This window comes from Oryctolagus cuniculus, chromosome 16 (assembly GCF_964237555.1).
Source record: "Oryctolagus cuniculus chromosome 16, mOryCun1.1, whole genome shotgun sequence".
Classification (NCBI taxonomy): Eukaryota; Metazoa; Chordata; class Mammalia; order Lagomorpha; family Leporidae; genus Oryctolagus; species Oryctolagus cuniculus.
The window spans coordinates 39,921,212-39,940,497 of record NC_091447.1 but is presented as its reverse complement, the minus strand read 5'-3'; the positions used below and the strand labels follow the sequence as shown (position 1 = coordinate 39,940,497).

Here is a 19,286-nt window from a genome sequence, read left to right as displayed (position 1 = left end):
ACCATTCCTTGTCCCCTCCACCTCAATGTCCTTTGCCCTCACCCAGACCACACCCATACTGAAGCGTTCTAACTGCTCCCTTGCCTGCCCCATAGCTCGCTGCATCCTCTCCTCCTCTGCACTGTCCAACAGCCAAGACCTCAGCCCTAGTGCGATCCCCACTTCCTGCTCCATGCCTGGACCTGAGCAGGTGAACTTAGCTGGCCAACTCGGAGTCCGACCCTGACCACAGCCCTCAGGAGGGCCCTCAGGGGATTCCTAGATGAGGCTGTTCCCTACGGCTCAGCCCAGCCACCTGGATGGCCGTCTAGCACATTATTGTCTCTCCGCAAACTGGCAGGACCTCACCCTGCACCTCAGGTTCATCTCAGGTCCATCTCAGGTTCCCTGAGGAAAAACCCAGGACAGCAGAAGAAAGTGTCCTCGCAAACTCCCACCACCACACCTGCTCTCCCACTCTGCCCCAGCCGCCACCTTCCCTCCATTCTCCCAGCTCCGCAATTCTCCACCTCCCAAGTTCCCATGGCCTTTACCTGCTTATGAATTATTCAGGACCCCCAAAGGGCATTTATGTAAATAGTTAGCACTATCCTATTTACTGAGTTAGAAATTAAAATGGAGAAATTTCTAAAGTATTTATTAATTCATTAAAACATGAATAAATCTACTACATGGTAACATAACATATTTATATGAAAAATAATATTTTCTAAAACAAAAAATTTAATGAGAAAAGCAGTTTTATATCTTTGCAAATCTCTTAAACGTCTGACTTAATGGAAGACAGCTGCGTCCAATCTGCTGTAATGTGTTGTTTTGGTTGAAGAGTATGAAGGATTTCAGCCTCCCGCAGATCCATAGTTAGAAAAGGAAGGAGTATTTTAATAGTTTTTTAGATAACTGGAGATAGTTTTCTTTGACACAGCAGCGAATCCCAACAAGTAACGGTTTCTCCAAGATGAAGCTGCAATGTGGAGTCTGAAACCGCATCAGCGAACTTCCTCCCTCTGCTACCATCAGGCTCACAGTCCCGTCAAGCCCTTGACCCACGGACGGATCTGTACCACCACGGACTTGACGGCCAACTGCACAACACTGTTTCCTTAAACCATGCGGATCTTCCAAATGCTGGGACGGCTTCCTACGCTCTGTTGTCAAACCACATTCATTAACATCGCCACCCCTGGCCTCAGAAAAACATCTTCCGAGTACCAGGAGACTGTCACGGGAAAATCTGAGTCTTTCAAAGCAAAACTTCGTCCTGTGAAGGAAAGGGGTGCTCGGCAGGAGACTCACAGCCACCTCTGCAGGGCTGTGCCCGGGCAGCAGCCAGATGTTCACCCGCACTTCCGGCGTGGGCACTCGCCACCCCAACACGACGTGCGCTCCAGGGCGGCATTTAACAAAAAGCAATCAGTCCTCGTGCTTCCTCTGGAACATTCTGGAGCCGGCACGATGGCCCTGCCATCGTGACTGAGAATGGTGGTGAAGAATACAACCGCTCACTCTACTGCCTTGGGGACTCTCTTTGCCAGCTCAGCCAGCTGTGCCGAAACACCCCAGGCTGGGTCAGTAAGCAGCACAGAGAGGTTCTGCTGGGTTCTGGAAGCTGGGAGGTCCCAGGGCAAGGAGGGCAGCCTCCGCAGAGACGGCCCCTGCCCGTGTCCACACGTTGACCTGTCACAAGGGCATGAACCCCACGAGGCGGGCAGAACCCTGGCGACCTCCTCACCCGGTGGGGATTGGGTTTCCCCACGAGCCTGGAGAGACACCAGCGTTCAGACCACAGCCTATCTGGGGCTCAGGCACCAGCAGCTTCACCCACCATGGCTCTCAGAAGCACAAGCCCAAATACCAGCAAAGGACAGAGGGCGGAGCGCGCCTTCTGGGCCTCCTGAGAAGGGCTCGGGCGTCCGCTGGCCACACTCTGGGGACCGCAGCTCCCGGAGCATGCCCAGGAGGCTTCCCCTTCCCTGCTCCACCGCCAGGCTTGTCCGCACCGAGTCTCTCCCGCAGCACCCGCGGTGCCATCCACTCACCTGCAACGGCCCCTCCCTTGGCCTTTCTGGACCCTGGGGATGGCCTCATTTGTCACCCTTCCAAAAAGCACTTGGATCCAGGGTGCGGGGTGGGGCTGGTGCAGGGGAGGCCGAGGAGGAGGAGGAGGAGGAGGAGGGCTATGGGTACATATGGATGAGATGTGGAATCAGTAGCAACTCATTAATCAGCCTTCCTGGAATCAGAACAACAACAGCCCAGCAGCTGGCATTCCCGAAGCCTCCTAACACCTCAGTGACAGATACAAACCTCTTCACTGCTTCCCTCTAATTCGCTCCTCGCAGACAGCGTCTAGCCACCACACTGCCTGCACCCCTGCGATTCCAGACATCAAGGAGGAACGGGAAACAGCGATGTGAACAGAAAGGGGGTTAATCAGACATCTTCAGAGGGAGGAAAAAAAAAAAAAATCAACCTAGCACTGATTCAATGAGAGCTGTTAATGAGGCTTTTTGTTTTGGTAGATTAATTTGGGAGTCTGATGACTAAGAAGAAAATTTTAGTTTCTCAGGTGACTGCGGTTGATTATTAGCAAGGTTTTTCGGTTGTGTTTTGTTTAAATTACAGAGCTGTCTTAGCTGAGTCTGTGCTCTATGACGAGCAGGCGCTGTCCACCCCAGCAGTGGAGGAGACCGGCCTGGGCCGCGGAGGGCCCTGCTCTCACCCACGCCCAGACTACACTTGACAGAGGAGGAGCGGTGCCGGCTGTGACCGCTGGTGTAAATACATTGCCCTAATACTCTTTAAGCATCGCCAATTGCAAACCTCATTACCTCCCAGCGTGTGGCCACGGCCTGCCTTTCATCGCGACAGCCACACAAAGTGAAAACAGGTATATAAAAAGGATTTCATCACAGCATTATTATAGCCTCCCTCACCTTGTGAAGTATTTAAAAGGCCGGGTGGGTTCCTTGTGTGTTTTTTTTTTCCTAAGAAAAGTAAGGGGCAAACGTGAGGAAGGCAGAGAATGCACTCTTCTTCCCCGGCTGGGCTGCACACTTGAGAACCCTGGGTGTCTTCACGCATCAGAAAGGGACCTGCCTGCCCCGGGGCTGGAGAGAAGCAAACCTCTGTGGTGCCATTACCTTGCTCACACTCTGACTCAACAAACCGGGCAGCTGACAAGGCCCAGTCAGAACCTGTGGGCTCAATGCTGAACCATCAGGGCATCTGACAGCCCCTCTTCCAGAACGAGAGCCAGCTTCTGTCCTCTGCCGGAATGCAAAGAAGTCCCACATCAGAAATGAACCTGCAGGGCTGGCCCCTGCATCCACAGGTTCCGTACCTGTGGGATCCACACCTGTGTATCCAACCAACCTCACACCAAAAATACGCCAAAAAAAAAAAAAAAAAAAAGCACCTGTACTGAACACCTATGGCTATTTTTCCCCCTTATATTACTCCCTAAACAATAGAACACAACAGCTACTCAGGTAGCATCTACACCGTGTAATGCATTACAAATAATCGGGGCCAGTGCTGTGGCGTAGCAGGTCAAGCCACCACCTGAGATACCAGCATCCCATATGGGCTCCAGTTCAAGTCCCGGCTGCTCCACTTCCAATCCAGCTCTCTGCTATGGCCTGGGAAAGCAGCAGAAGATGGCCCAAGTCCTTGGGCCCCTGCACCCATGTGGGAGACCAGGAAGAAGCTCCTGGCTCCTGGCTCCTGGCTCCTGGCTTCGGATTGGTGCAGCTCAGGCCATTGTGGCCAACTGGGGAGTGAACCAGTGGATGGAAGACCTCTCTCTCTGCCTCTCCTCTCTCTGTGTAGCTCTGACTTTCAAATGAATGAATAAATCTTTAAAAAACAATAATAATAATCCAGGGGGCAGGCATTTGGCAAAGCCATGAAGATACTTGCGCCCCATTCTGAAGTGCCTGGTATGAGTCCCCACTCCATTGCTGATTCCGGCTCCCCGCTAACGTGCACGCTGGAAGGCAACAGTGATGGCTGAAGCAGCAGGGTTCCTGCCATCCGCGTGAAGATCCAGACTGAGTTCCGGACTCTGGGCCACAGCCTGGCTCTGCCCCAGCTGCTGCAGGCATTTGGGAAGTGAAGCAGTTGATGGAAGATGCTCCCTCTCACTGCCTCTTACCTTTCAGAGAAAGTGAAATATATACACACTTAGACATGTAATGCAGAGAGCATGCAGAGTGTACTGCAGGCTGTGCGTGGATTACACGCAAGTGTCACGCCAGTGTGGGGGTTACACGCAAGTGTCACACCACTGTGCATCGGGGTGCGAGCACCCACAGGGGTGCTCGGGAGCAGTCCTCCACGGACATTCAGGGGCCACTGCGTCTGCTGAATTCGTGTGCTCCTCGCCAGCCGACATCCCAGCCCCCACGGCGCCCCCGCACCACACATGAATGGGGATGTCTGTGTGACCGGCAGCCAGTCAGGCCCTCAGAAGCCCCAGCTTTCTCCAGACTCCGCAGGCACCCCCACCTGCCATGAGAAGGTCAGGCACTACTGAACTAACGCGTTAGCTTTAGCCTCAGCTTCCCCTCCAGAGACAACAGCGTAACCAAAACCAACAGAACCGTGTTGGCAAAGCTCCCAGAAACCCACTCAAAACGTGCGTCCACCTTGCTCTTGGTGGACAAGCTGTGACAGCAATGCACACAGACCACACTTGCATGATATGCCACAACCACATCCGGATCTAAAGGACACATCCAAGGTCGCACAGCAGGCAGAGAGTTTGGCTCAGCGACGTGGGACAGCACAGTAAAAGGTCTGGGTCCTGGGGAGCCCTCTGCGGCCCGCCTCTGCCCTCCTTGCTCACCAGGCCCATCACATAAGAGGCTTCCAGTTTCTTATGTCCCCAAAGGAATGTCACAAGTGGACTGAATCCATGGACAATGGTGGAAAGCAGGGAAATCAAACAAAGACTACTGAGGGTGAGCATGTGGTACACGTCCAGCCCTTGCTTCAAACCCTTCCCACGAGCTGTGGTCCTAACCTGGCTGGGGCATGCCCCACTCCTGCCCCCCCGGGGCCCCACACGTGCGTGAAAGCACAGGGCAGCACCGTAGGCTGCCTGCTTGCGATGCTCTGTCCTCTGCACCCCCGCCCCCAGCCTGGCCGGCCCAGTGCCCAGGGAAGCCTGCGCTGACCTCGCAGCGGCCCGCAGTCCCCGGGCACTGCTGTCTCTGTCTGGCAGCTGTTACTACAGGTTGTGTAACACCTGCTGCTTCGCGGGATCAGAAGCTCCAGGAAGGCAAGCGCTGTGTTTGCTCCACTCACTCTGTTCCCCAGCAGCGCGCACGGCACACGACAGCGCCGAGCGTGGAGACAAGGTTCTCAAACAGCAGCTGAGCTGCAGACCGCAGGGCACTCAGCCGCAGGAAGTGGCCACGTGCATGGCTGACCAGGCCCTGCCTCACGAGTCGGGGACTGCTCTGGGCCTACAAGCTGCAAGCATCGAGACCGTGAGTCCAGGCTCAGGGTTCAGCTCAAACCACACACAGAGCACACAGGGCCAGGGTCAATCATTGCCTTCACCATGATTGCATCAGGCCAGAAGCTGCCACTGGAAAAATGGTTTTGCCTGGGATCAGCCCGGTCTGTGGACAAAGCAAACTCTTCCCAACTCCAGGCTTCTAATTCTCCAGAGAAAAATGTTCCCTGTGTGTGGGTTTCCTGGGGCTGCTGTAATAAATCAAGAGGAAATGCAATCGTGTGCGCAGGGTACGCCTGCATGCCCGTGCTCACCGCAGCATCACGCCCAAGAGCCGGCACAGGGAACCAGCCTCAGTGGGCACCTGCAGATAAACGCGTAGGGAAGCCGTGGCCCCAGTGCACAGCGATGGCACACTGGCTGGCCCCAGGACAGAAGGAGATTCTGTTCCGCGTGACGCCACAGAGGAAATGGGAAGACATGAAATAAGCCAGGCCCAGATCATGGCTACTGCACACCCCACCTACATGTGGGATCTAAAAAAGCCAAATTCAGAGAAGCAGAGAGGATGGGGGTTCCCTGGGGCTTGCGTGGGGGAGCGGGTTAAATACTGGGGCAATAATGGTCAAAACATAAGAAAATTTTAGTTAGACAAGAGGAGTACGCACAAAGCATCTACTGTACAACACAGTGACCAGAGCTAATACCAATACAGACTTGAAGGTGCAGACATAGTTCAAGCACAAAAAAGTAAGTATATGAGATCACAGATGTTTAACTAGCTTCATTCGGCCATTCCAGGATATATCCATCTTTCAAAATTTGTTTGCATCACAAAACACAGTGTTTATTTGTCTATAATTAATAAACTAAACAAATTACCATAAACTGAGTGGCTTAACACAACAGAAATTTATTCCATCACAATTCTGGGACCAGAAGTCCTAAATTAACACGTCACCAAGGCCACAGACCCTCTGTGACGCTTCTGGAAGAGAACGTCCTTGCCTCTTCCTGCTCTGGTGGCACCGGGCAGCCCTTGGCTTGTGGTTGCATCACTCTCATAGTGGCCCCTGTGGTCGCACTGCCTCCTCCTCTTTCCTGTGCCTGTGTCAAGTCTCCCTCTGCCTCTGCCTTAGGGAGACAGCTGCAGTGACCTGCAATAGAAGTTAGGGACCGTCTAGACAACCCAGAGCAACCTCTTCCCCTCCAAACTCTTCCCTGATATCTACTGAGACTCTTTTTCCAAATAAGGGTCTAGGGATAAGGCCACGCTCAGCCTACTGCACTGAGTAACCCAGAATGAGCACCACGGCCTGCATCCCTGGGTCTTCCTGAGACAAGGTAGATTTGCCTGAACATAGTCAAGAGATTGCTGGCAAAGAGGCCAGGCATCAGACCGGACTGGACTGAACCAAACTCAACCATACAGGAGCTGGATTCTGCCCTGAAAGAACCGCAGGTGGTCTACACCAACATTTACCTAAACGTGAGTATTTTGAGTCACCGGGACACCCGAGTCAGCACAGCTGACATGAGTTTTAAACTTTCACGTTTCAATCCGCACACAGTTCTTCAAATGGTGGTACGGTTATCCACTAAGCCCTTCGGTCGGGCCAGCTAAGGCATCCCATCCCCCACAGAGCCGGGCCAGGTGCAGGGAGCCAAGTCAGTGTCTTTCCCATGTGTTTTACTTCCAGGAGCCAACATGGGCGTCTGCCTCATAATTATTTTTTCAAGGAATGGTAGTTGATTTGCGTAGATGAATTGTGATCTGTGAGCTTGGCAGATGCCATGGATTCAAAGAGAGAGAGGAGAAATGAAGGTTTCACAGTTTCCGTTAAGAACAATGATACACGCATGCCCATCCACGAAGCAAATACCACCAACTGTGATCAGCACTAGGATTAGAGAAAATGACAGATGAACACCTTCCTAGGCCTCTGGCCTGGGGCAAGGGTAGGCTCAAATCCCGGGCATGTGCTAAGCTACAGGCTCAGTAAACTTCAATAATTCAGATGACTTCTTCCACCTGCTTGATCATTTTTTTTTAAAGACTTATTATTTTTTTTTATTAGAAAGACTAAGTTACAGACAGAGGTAGAGTCAGAGAGAGAGAGGTCTTCCATCTGTTGGTTCACTCCCCAGATGGCCTAAACGGCTGGAGCTGAGCCGATCCGAAGCCAGGAGCCAGGAGCCTCTTCCAGGTCTCCCACGTGTGTGCAGGGGCCCAAGGACTTGTGCCATCTTCTACTGCTTTCCCAGACCATAACAAAGAGCTGGATTGGAAGAGGAGCAGCCAGGACTAGAACCAGCACCCATATGGGATGCCAGTGCTTCAGGCCAGGGCTTTAACCCGCTGAGCCACAGCACCAGCCCCATGCTTGATCATTTTAAGAATTCTCCTGGGCTGGTGCTGTGGCGGAGTGGATAAAGCACTGCCTGCAGTGCCGGCATCCCATATGGGCACCAGTCGGAGTCTCGGCTGCCCACACAGGAGACACAAATGGAGTTCCTGGCTCCTGGCTTTGGCCTGGCTGTGCCCATGCCATTGTGGCCATTTGTGAAATGAAGTAGCAGATGGAAGATCGATTCTCTCTCTCTCTCTCTCTCTCTCTCTCTTTCTCTCTCCATCTTCTCCCTCTCTAACTCTGCCTTTCAAAAATTAAATAAATAAAAAAAGCTTGTGTGCAGCAAAAGTGTGTGCAGAAAAGAACATAAAGACAGTAAAAACATCACAAGTCAGGCTCAGCGAAGACTACAGATCTGGGGTCTCGACTTCTCCAGCCTAACACTGCTTTCGTCTACAGAATTTTTCCAGTTAGGAAAAACATTTATCTCAACCACTGAGTCCGATCATTCAAAGCCCTGAACTGTTACGAACACAAAGAAACAACTGAAACTTCCATAGGAAATGTTTTGCTACACAGCTTCAGCTTCTCTGGCTTACTGTGCCTCTCCAAGCACCGCCCCAGACAGCCCCTGGGAAGGACTGAAGGCCGGCTCACCTGTCACACTTTCCACCCGAGCCCGCCTTGGGAGGGCTAGAAAACAGAGGTAGCAGATTTATAAAGGAAAACCTGGCCCTGGAAGAAAGAGAGAAGGCAGAGCCCGGCAGTCCTCCAGGGTGCACAGCAAGGAAAGCTGCGAACCCCTCTTGCTCCCACCCCGTCTCCAAGGCCTTCATTTCACAGGAGGCGTGGCAGGTGCATAAATAAGCAAAGGGAAATGCTGGTTACAAAAAAACAAAAAAACAAAAAAACAAAAAACAAAAAACCACAGTATTCAAGGTACACCAAGAAGTCTGACACTGGTTTCATCTCAAATGACTGCATGGAGAAAAATCAGACACATGAAGGCCCAACAAATGGTAGAGATTCTGACCCAGCAGAGTATGTAGTTGGCAAACTCAAAAGTAGTGGTCAGCAGCAAGGGTACAAGACCAGGTTGGCTGGTTTACACGCAAGACCAGTTCTCACAGATCATCCTTTAGTAGTAACCAATATAGCAATTTAAATAGGAATTCAAGGTTGCTTCAGAGAGTAAAACACTGTATTTAATGGCAAAAGCCCATTGCAATTTTACACAGCTTAAGAAAGACCCATGTTTAACATGTAAGCAGAGAAGACTAGTACGGGGAAAAAAATCCAAGGCGTTTTGTTAAGTGTCCGTTCATCTCTGCACGGTGAGCCTCTCTCCTCCAGCTTTGGCGGAACGCCTTTCGTAAGGATCTGGAATCACCACGTAATTCTGTCCGCTGGATCCACACCATTTCATCACATGTGACACTTTAAAGACGACTTGAGCGGAGGGAAGGTTAGAGAAGAGGTATACCTGTTAAACCTATGTTTTACACTTACTCACAACCTTTGCAGATGCCTTGAAAAATAACGACATACGTGCAAACACTTGTATGTTTTCATTGTTCTCAACAGCTTTGTGCTCCTACCAAGAGATCTTTAAACTGCTGAAAAGACACACGTATGTCATCACCAACTGTGAAACGACCACTGACGGAAACACGCAGGGTATTGCTAGTAAAGTAACGTTCAAATAGTAACTGGCAGAGAAAATACCCTCAAGAGATGTGAAGGTACATATCTAATAACTTCCCGAGCAGAAAAGAAAGGTTTTGAGCAAGAACGTTGAATGAGCTAATCAGAGACACACATACCCATCCTTGGTCTGATCCACGACCCCACTTAAAAGCTCCACAGTCTTCGGATTAGGCTGGCTTTCTCCAAAAATGTTCAAGTACCGAGTGACAAAGTCATTGGGAGACATGAAAAATTCGCCATTTTTTTCAATGCTTGCATACTGTTAAAAAGAGAGAGAGAGAGAGAAATGATATTCTGTATATTTGACTTTCAAAGGGACATAATCATGGGACCAACACGTGAGAAGGCTGAAAATAGTCAAAGAAAGAAATCCCAGGTATGGCCTGTACTCTTCACGCTGACTGCTCTCCTCACCACTTCCAAGAAAAGGTGAAAACACACCGAGTGAGGCAAGTGTTACGCTTGTACTGGTGGGGAGGCAGCAGGTGGTGGCTCCGGGAGTCGAGTCCCTGCCACCTATGTGGGAGACCTGGATTGAGTTCCTGGCTCCCAGCTTCCCTGTGGCACCGTTCTGGCTGTTGCAGGCATTAGGAGAGGGAATCAGCAGAGAGGAGATCTGTTTCTCCTCTCTCTAGCACTCGCTCGCTCTCTCTCTCTGCCTTTCAAATAAAAGGAAAATAAATAAATAAATAAATAAATAAATAAAAATTTTTTAAAGAAAGGAAAAAAGGAACCACCAAACTAACCTCTAAACTAGGGACTTTCCACTTTAACCAACCAAATTTATTTTCTGTCTTGCTTCGGTGAACACCTTATAAAAATGCTCCTTATAAAAGCGTCCCATTGATGCAGCGCTGGACCACTTGCGTCTGGTGCTGCCCAGTCCATAAATCACCGAATGTTTAAACAAGCTCATTAAAATGTTAATGTGCCTGAGCTCACCTTTGAACAGAAGTCGTGGAGGAACACAACCACACTCTTTTGTCCCCTTCCTGCTTTAAGTGAGGTCCCCCACGACACGTGAAAAGATGACAAGCTGAGCTGGAAAGCAAACTATCCACCCAGAGGCTTCTTGGGGGATTTTATGGACGTGGTTGCTACACGCTGCCCTAGTTAGCGTGCTGTTCATTCTAGAACGTTCCCCCAAGGAAAGGGTCAATAAAATGACTACTGGTGATGCTTCTTCACAGCCATCTCCTGGTCTTCAGTGTGACACATTCTCGCCTGGCTAGGAGGGGACAGGCATCCCTGGTCTAGGAGGCCCGAGGGCTGCAGGAACAGCATGGGGGCATGGGGTATCCCCACGGAGCAGGGCAGGGCTCCCGATTCTCGGATCACACGGTGAGGGCATGGAGGAGGGCACAGCCATGGACAGGGCTTGCAGGGTGATGGGAGGAGACAGGACAGAGACTGCCTCCTCCCCAGGCCCAGAGTCCAGCTTCATTCAAATATCTGACAAAGTCATTGTAGCCTTTATGTTCTGTTTTCCAGCGCAGGCTAAGTCCTTGCCTCCTCGGTAATGGTCTGTTGGGCTGGGCTGGGCTGGACCTCTCACCACCTGGATGGCCTTGGGGAAGTAATGAAAGCCTCCCAGGCCTCTGGTTCCTGCTCTGTAAAATGGGTCTAAGCACCTCACCGGCTTCATTGAGGCTCACAATAGATGCGACAATCACTTAACACATGAGGGTACTTCAAAAAGCTAATGGAAATGAAATTAAAACCTAAGTCAATTCTGGGGCCAAAAGAAAGATTCACAATCCACACAGTTTGCCCATAGTACATACTCTCCATGAGCTGTCTCACAATGTCCCGCACACAACAAGCACTTGACAAAACTTGTGTATTATTTTTAATTCTGTTTAGCACAGTATGGGCAAAAGGCACTAAGATAGCCCAGTCATCTATTACTCTGGTTTGCATTTAATTCAGCTTTTTGGACATGTAGAGGAATCATATATTGATTTTATTGGGACAAAACAAGCCTGAAATTCAAAGGCTGTGTCACTGCTGCTCACAGAAATCCTGTGATTTATATGATTTATATTTGTGCCGGCTTGTTACGGTGGAGAATTTCTTTCGAAACACAATTTGGGGGTAGAAGCTTGGCACAGGGTGGAGACACCACTTAGGACACCCACTTCCTGTATCAGAGCGCCTGGGTTTGAATCCCAGTACTTGGCAGTGCTTGGGTCTCTGCCACCACTGTAGGAGACATGGGTTGAGTTCTGAGCTCCTGGCTTTGGCCTGGCCCGGCTCGGGCTGTTGCAGGAATTTGGGGAGTGAACCAGCAGACCAGTCATCCGTCTCTCTGCCTGGTATCAGTCTTTCAAATAAAAACTTAAAAAAATAAAAATCAGCTTTTCTCCTCCCAGTCGACATTTAGATTATTTTCAAATACAGTTAAGGTAGCCATCTTTGTGTATAACATTTGTCCAAATTCCTAACAATTTTCAAAGGCTAGGTTCCCAGAAGAGAAATTGTTGAGTCAAAGGAGAGGAACTTGCAGGCTCTTGGTGCTTATTATCACACTGCTCTCCAGAAAGATTGCACCAATTTCTACTCCCACCAGCAGCGTGCCAACGTGCCCTTGCCCCTTCTTTGTCTATCACATTTGTTTCAAATATTTTTCCAGTTTGCTGCTTTTATATAATTGAGTCCGTAGGGTTTTTTTCCTTTGCAATTTCTTCCATTACTTTCCCAACCATAAAAACTAGTCCTTCCTGATCTCAAGGCTGAATATTCACAGTTTCTCTTGGCGTTGCTGAAGTAGGTGTGCCTTTCACCATCCCGTGTGGGCACCTCTGGTCTAGGGACGGACTCTCCCATGTGGCTGCTCCTGCTTCATCTCCTGGGTGTCCGTGGGCCACAGGTGGAATCGGGCTCCTGTCCCCAGTGGCTGCTTGCTCTCGGGCTCTTCAGGGAGAGGGCTGGCAGAAGGCTCCTGTGCCAGCACCACGTCCGATGAGCTGGCAGTGGCCTCCTCCAGCTCCGCGGGAGGCAGCCAGGATGCACGGACAGCTGGCGGCCTCCCCTCCTTGGGCAAGTCTTCCAGGCCACCCTTCCTACTCTCACCAGCTTACCAGCCTGCAAACCGCTACAAGTCCACTTTTCCCTCTCTCTCACGGCAGCATCCTCAGATGCCCTGACTGGTACCCAGCAGAGAGTGAAACATGCGTGGTGAATATTTTTCAAATGAATGCAGAGTTTTTAAAAATGTTGTTTTACTCTTACAAGTTTTCTTTCTTTTTCTTAATTAAAGTTCTTTTCCATAGCGTTGATGTCTTGGAGAACCCATTCAAAGAGTATCACTCAGTCCAAGTTAATGAAGCCGACATCCCTGGCGTTCTGATGGAGACGTGGGTGCCAATGTGCAGGCTGTTTTTCCATCAGAAGGAGCTGGTCTGAGCAGACATGCCGAGAACAAGAACCCGGGCCAGATTTTCATGGAGTCTCGGTGAACACCTTGCTTTGAGGAGTTCAACGGATCAAAAGGGTGCAAGTTCTCTTATCCATGATGCCTCTTTGACTTCTCCCCAAACAACCTTGAGAAATCACTGTCAAGCTGTTGCCTTTTTCACGAAAACACAAAAGAAAACTACAACGCCATACCTCTATTTCAAGATAATGTGAAAGAATAGGTGTTGGCAAAAATGTGCAGCAAATGCAACTCTCACATGGTATCAGAATAAACTGGGAATTAAGCCATTTAAGCAAAAAGCTGTTCAATATCGGTTATGATGAAACACACAGCCACAGACTCAGAAATTTCTCATCCACGTCCACTGCAACATTATTTGTAAAAAACAGCTAAAAATACTTCAGATGTGAACCAAGAGCAAGATACATAAGGGGAGTGTAACAGTGCATTGCACGGGTGGTGCTGTACTCACACGGTGGAATACAACACAGCAATGAGAAAAGCCTTCCTCCAACTTCCCAGCACAACACAGAGGAATCTTACAAAGTGAGTAAAATAAACCAGACAGAACAACACATACTGCAGATGCCATTTATATAAAGTTAGAATAAGCAAAACTCACACTTAGGGAGAGAAGTCAGACAACTGTCTACCCTGGGGAGGGGTGGATCGGGCTGGCGGGGCAGCAGGGGACTTCTGGGATCCTGGTTACAAGGGCGTGGGGGCATGGATATGCTCATTTTGTGGACATTCAGGGAGCTCCACATCTGTGACTCGTGTTCTTGACTGATACCTCAATAGTCTACAATTTTAAAAAAATTGAGACATTTTATCAGCCTCATTTTTTAAAGTGGTAATTTTAGAAAGAAAGCATCCCGGGCCAGCGCCGTGGCTCACTTGGTTAATCCTCTGCCTGCCGCGCCAGCATCCCATATGGGCGCCGGGTTCTAGTCCTGGCTGCTCCTCTTCCAGTCCAGCTCTCTGCTGTGGCCCGGGAAGGCAGCGGAGGATGGCCCAGGTGCTTGGGCCCTGTACCCGCATGGGAGACCAGGAGGAAGCACCTGGCTCCTGGCTTTGGATCAGCACAGTGCTGGCCGTAGCGACCATTTGGAGGGGTGAACCAACAGAAGGAAGACCTTTCTCTCTGTCTCTCTCTCTCACTGTCTAACTCTGCCTGTCAAAAAAAAAAAAAAAAAAAAAAAAAAAGCATCCCTTAGATATGAGAACAAGTCGATCTGGGCTAAGAAGAAACTGTTTTTATTTTCACTTTGCAAAAACAGCTCACCGCCAAGGCTGGGTGGTCTGCATCGTGAAGGGAGCGAGTCAGAGGCTCATCCAGAGGGCAGCCTCACAGGAACAGGGACAGAGGCGGCCGCTGTGCTGCAGGCTGCGCAGAGGCCGAACGGACGGCGTCTCACAGCCCCGTCACCACGGCACCCTTCTGCAGGCTCTGCGGGAGTAGTTGTCACAGCGCCTGAGGCCTCCCTCCCTTGCAATTTGGGGAGCTGTTTCTTAATCTTTATTTACTTATTTTATTTACTTAAGAGCAAGAGGGAGATCGTCCATCTGCTGGTTCATTCCCCAAACGCCCTCAACAGCTAGAGATGGGCCAGGCCAAGGCCAGGAGCCCAGAACTCAAAGCAGGTCTCCCACGTGTGTGGGTGGCAGCGACCCAAGTTCTTGAGTCATCATCTGAGCCCTCCCAGGATGTATGAACAGGAAGCTGGACTGGAAGAGCAGTCAGCGGGATACACACCTAGGCACTCCCATACGGGATGCAGCGGGCCCAAGCTGAACACACGGCACCACGACACTCGCCTTCGGGGACTTTTAGTCGGGTTAACTATATTCTTACCAAATGAGAAGACTTTTGGGAAGCCCTCACATCCTGTGTAATACTAATTGTCACCACCAAAAAACATGACCGCACCAGGCAGAGAGGGAACCGGCCAGCACAGCACGTGCTCTGTGAGGTGGCGTCTCATTTGGCCTGCTGAACGCTGACAGCCGGGGACTCGGTATGAGCTGGGACAGAGGCACCATCACCCAGCTGCCCGCCCATCTTCGCCCTTGCCCAGGTCACTGGATCCGGCCATGCTTTCTCTAATTCCCTGGGATAGGGAAGGAATTAATGCAAGACAATTCTGAATTTGAATGTGGGGACAGGGATTTAGCTTAGAGAGGTGCCTGCATCCCACATGAGAGTGCCTGGGTTCAGCACCCAGTTCATGATCCTGACTCCATCTGCCAGCGAGGGCAAGCCCTGGGGGGTGGCAGTGATGGCTCAAGTACATGGGTCCCTGCCACCCATGTGGGGGATCCAGACTGAGTCCTGGGCTGTGGACTTTGGCCTGGCATGGTGGTAGTGCGCATCTGGAGACTGAACCAGTGAATAGGAAGCTCGCTTGCTCTCTGTATCTCTCTTCTTCTTCCTTTTTTTTTTTTTTTTTTTTTTTTTTAGGTTTATTTTACTATCTGAAAGAGAGAGAGAGAGGTCTTCCATCCACTGGTTTACTCCCCAAATGGCCACAATGGCTGGAGCTGAGCCAATCCGAAGCCAGGAGCCAGGAGCCAGGAGCTTCTTCCTGGTCTCCCACATGGGTGCAGGGGCCCAAGGACTTGGGCCATCCTCTGCTGCTTTCCCAGGGGCATTAGCAGGGAGCTGGATCGGAAGTGGAGCAGCCAAGACTCAAACCGGCACCCATAAAGGATGGTAGCACCGCAGGCCAGGGCTTTCACCTACTGCACCACAATGCTGGCCCCTCTCTCCCCTTCATGTCAATAGTAAACAAATGAAAAATATATATTTCTTCTAAATTTTCAACAAATATAAATTATTTGTTATAAAAGTTTGTTCAAAAAGGAATTAACTATTTTTCCAAGTTTCCCTACACAAATTTTAGAAGTGTCTGCCACTTTTGGTAACAGAATAATTCGGAAAACCAAGCACAAGCGGCTGTTCCTGGCAATGTGTCTTACTGCCTGGCCCTTGTCTCCAGTTTTCCCATTCCCCACATCGGAAGTGTCCACTCCACCTCCTGTCTTCCCCTGAGCTCCTGGGTCCCTCCCCCATTCCCTTCATCTTCGTCGTGGTCCCTCTGCACCAAGGATACACCAGACATTGACCTCAGAGATTCCTCGGCCCAGGGGCCAGCGCTGTGGCACAGCAAACTCAGCAGCTGCTTGTGAGCCTGGCACCCCATACTGAACACGGGCTGCAGTGTGGCTGCTCCACTTCTCATCTGCTAATGTGCCTGGGAAAGCATTGGAAGATACACCAAGTACCTGGGCCCCTGCTACCCATGTGGGAGTCGTGGATGGAGTTCCTAGCTCCTGGCTTCAGCCTGGGCCAGAGCGGGCTGTTGTAGCCATTTGGGGAATGACCCAGCAGATGGAAGATCTCTTTGGCGCTCGCTCTTGCTTTTTGTCACTCTGCCTTTCAAATAAATAAAATTAATCTTAAGAAACAATTTCACCCCAAAATCAATATGTCTGTTAATTCCATTTTCCATGGACTTTGGGAAGCACCCCCATATGCACACTGCCTGCTCTGTTACATTCCTTTCCAGTTTCCTAGTGTGCCCATTCTCCACTCCTTCCGCAGCCACAACCCTCACCAAGTCTGCAGGGCCTCGCACTGTGATTATCCCCAAGGCTGTGGCCCTGTTGCACCCGTCCAACCTCAAACCACCCTTCTTGTTCCTGAACCACTCAGAGCACCCTCCATGGCTGCCCATTGTTCAGTGGAATGCCTGACTCTCCATTGCCTCTCCAAGGTAATTTCCCAGCAGAGCTGCACCTAAACATTCAGAGTGAACTAGAATCCTGCAACCTGAACAGACTGGCTTCTGCCACACCCACCCCCAGGCCTCCCTTGGGACGTGGTCCTCTCCTCTCCCACCTGCCCCCGGAGCCCCTCGTCTTCTCCGGCCACATGGACACTGCCCTCTCCTTCCAGCTGCTGCAGGGTCTGCCTCCTCCCTTCTCTCTTGTACCTGCTGCCTGCCCGTGCACCTGGAGTCCTCTACACACTCTGGACTCCTTGGAGACAAGGCCATTGTTTCCGCTTCGTTTGCTCACAGCATTCCTGGCAGAGTTTTACGGTGTTTTACTTAGAATAAAAGGCACTCCACATACATCTGTTTAAGTTAATATATGAAGCAACACCAAAGGTATTAGGCACACAAAGCATGGCTGGCAACACTGAGGTTAGATTTCAACTTCTGCATCCAGACGAGACCTTCCCCACCGCTGCTCACAAGAAGAGCCCGTGCGACGGAACCCCAGGGCCACAGCCGGGCAGGTCTCGGGCCGAGTTCCACCCTCCCTGCCAGTCCAGGGCCATCGCCCGAGCCCCGCACTAGCTGGTCCTGCCACACCGCTGGCCCCCTCCCAGGCCTGCCCTGCACCTTCTGCCTCCCTGGTCTGCAATGGCCCTTGGCTGCGCCTAAACCTCCCTGCCCTCTCCATGCGATAAATCCCTGTGATCGTCCTCCTCCCGAGTGCGTGCTGCCTGGGACACTGGGCCAACCACTCCATGGCCTTCTATCTCGCCATACACAGACACAGCGAGGCCCACCACGGCAGCAGCCCTGACTTACGCCCGTCTCCCAACACTGTACCTCACATACAGCAGGCAACTGAAAAAATAAAAGTGGAATTTAGCAGAACTCTCCTCAAACACACAGGCTGAAAAGCCAGAACAAAGCCCACTTGGGTCTCCTTATCTGGCTCGGGTGCACCAGCGCCCAATCCCCAGGGCTGCCAAGGCCCTGACTACCAGCAGGCCCCACCCCCCACACCCCAAGCAACACAAGAATCCTCTCCTCATCTTAACAGGCAGGTGACCGGGCTGTCTCACACACGACTTTTATTAGGAAGAAAATCAAATCAGGGAAAAGTCGCAGAAAACCGACACAGAGGACAGTACTGCTGATCCATACTTCGCTAAAAAGCCCAGCCTGGCAGCCCCCAGGGCGCAGCAGCCCCCTTCGCCCCTGGTCTGCAAGGCCACGGGGTGGACACGAAAGTGAGATCCTCAGCGCTGAGTCAAGTGATTCGTGTTGGTCTCACACAGCCCAGGCCTGCCGAGGGCACCAGACCCTCGGCCAGAGCCACACCCCCTTCCCCAAACGCCTGATCAATGCCTCCTTCGGGGGTGGCCATGCATCCCAGCCCCCACGTCACCTCCTGGGCCTCCAAGTCAGGGGGACCCTCGCCCAAGGACCCCAGGAAAGAGACTGCTTTCCCACCTGGAGCCAAGGACTGCACCCCCAGCCTTCGCGTCCACAGCACAGGACCTAACGGGCAGCCATGCAGCCCTGCCCTGGACGGACTCCCCTGCTACTGAGCGGACATAGCAGCTGGCCGTGACACCTCCTCCCGAGCCAAGATCTCCTGGCCTCACCAGCAGCCATGTGGCCTCAAAAGGCGGCCACGGCCTCTGCCTGGACCTTTTCCAGAAGACCTCGCCGACAGCCACGGGAGAGCCAGGGCTGCACTGTCTCAGACACCTCCGAGCTCGCCCACTTCCTGGCAGAGTTGCTCAAAGCTCCTGTTTAGGAAACCGAAGCAACATGGCCAGCTGGGAGGACACTGCTGACGTCACCGGCTCGAGGTAATGAGCCTCCGTCCCTTCCTCTGGGCTCCCTGGCGGCCTGCCCAGGTGCCGGGGTGTCCTGCTCAGAAGACGCCCCGAAGCTGCACGTTTTGGAGGGATCCTGACCGCATGCACCAGGGACTTCAGGAGCCCCTCGCACACCTCGCCCAACGTGCAAGCGTCAGCTTAGGTGGGAAGCAAACCCTCTTCTGTTTTCTGAACTTCCATCACCCAGACCCCTTCCCACCCGGAACCTCTCTGCCGTTATCTCTTCTGGGTGAAAAGCAAATTTTTTTTTTTTTTTTTTTTTTTTTTTTTTTTTTTGACAGGCAGAGTGGACAGTGAGAGAGAGAGACAGAGAGAAAGGTCTTCCTTTGCCGCTGGTTCACCCTCCAATGGCCGCCGCTGCAGCCGGCGCACCGCGCTGATCCTGGCAGGAGCCAGGAGCCAGGTGCTTTTCCTGGTCTCCCATGGGGTGCAGGGCCCAAGCACCTGGGCCATCCTCCACTGCACTCCCTGGCCATAGCAGAGAGCTGGCCTGGAAGAGGGGCAACCGGGACAGAATCCGGCGCCCCAACCGGGACTAGAACCCGGTGTGCCGGCGCCGCAAGGTGGAGGATTAGCCTATTGAGCCACGGCGAAAAGCAAATTTATCACGAACTCTGCTTTTCCAAAGTATAACCCAAGCCTGGTAATACATGGATCATATTTTCCTCCCCCAGAAGCTGCTCCTACTCTTAACTGTTC

At 51.6% G+C, this 19,286-nt stretch overlaps 1 protein-coding gene across 5 annotated transcripts in view; it reads right to left on the bottom strand.

Moving 5' to 3' along the window:
- The window catches only part of SLC25A13 (solute carrier family 25 member 13), a 189,909-nt gene that overhangs the window by 136,798 nt on the left and 33,825 nt on the right, over positions 1-19,286 (bottom strand). For all 5 annotated transcript variants that reach the window (XM_051852956.2, XM_051852957.2, XM_070059810.1 and 2 more), the window contains one exon: positions 9,639-9,781. In XM_051852956.2, coding sequence (XP_051708916.2) covers positions 9,639-9,781 — 143 coding nt within the window. The remainder of the gene's footprint in view (positions 1-9,638; positions 9,782-19,286) is intronic.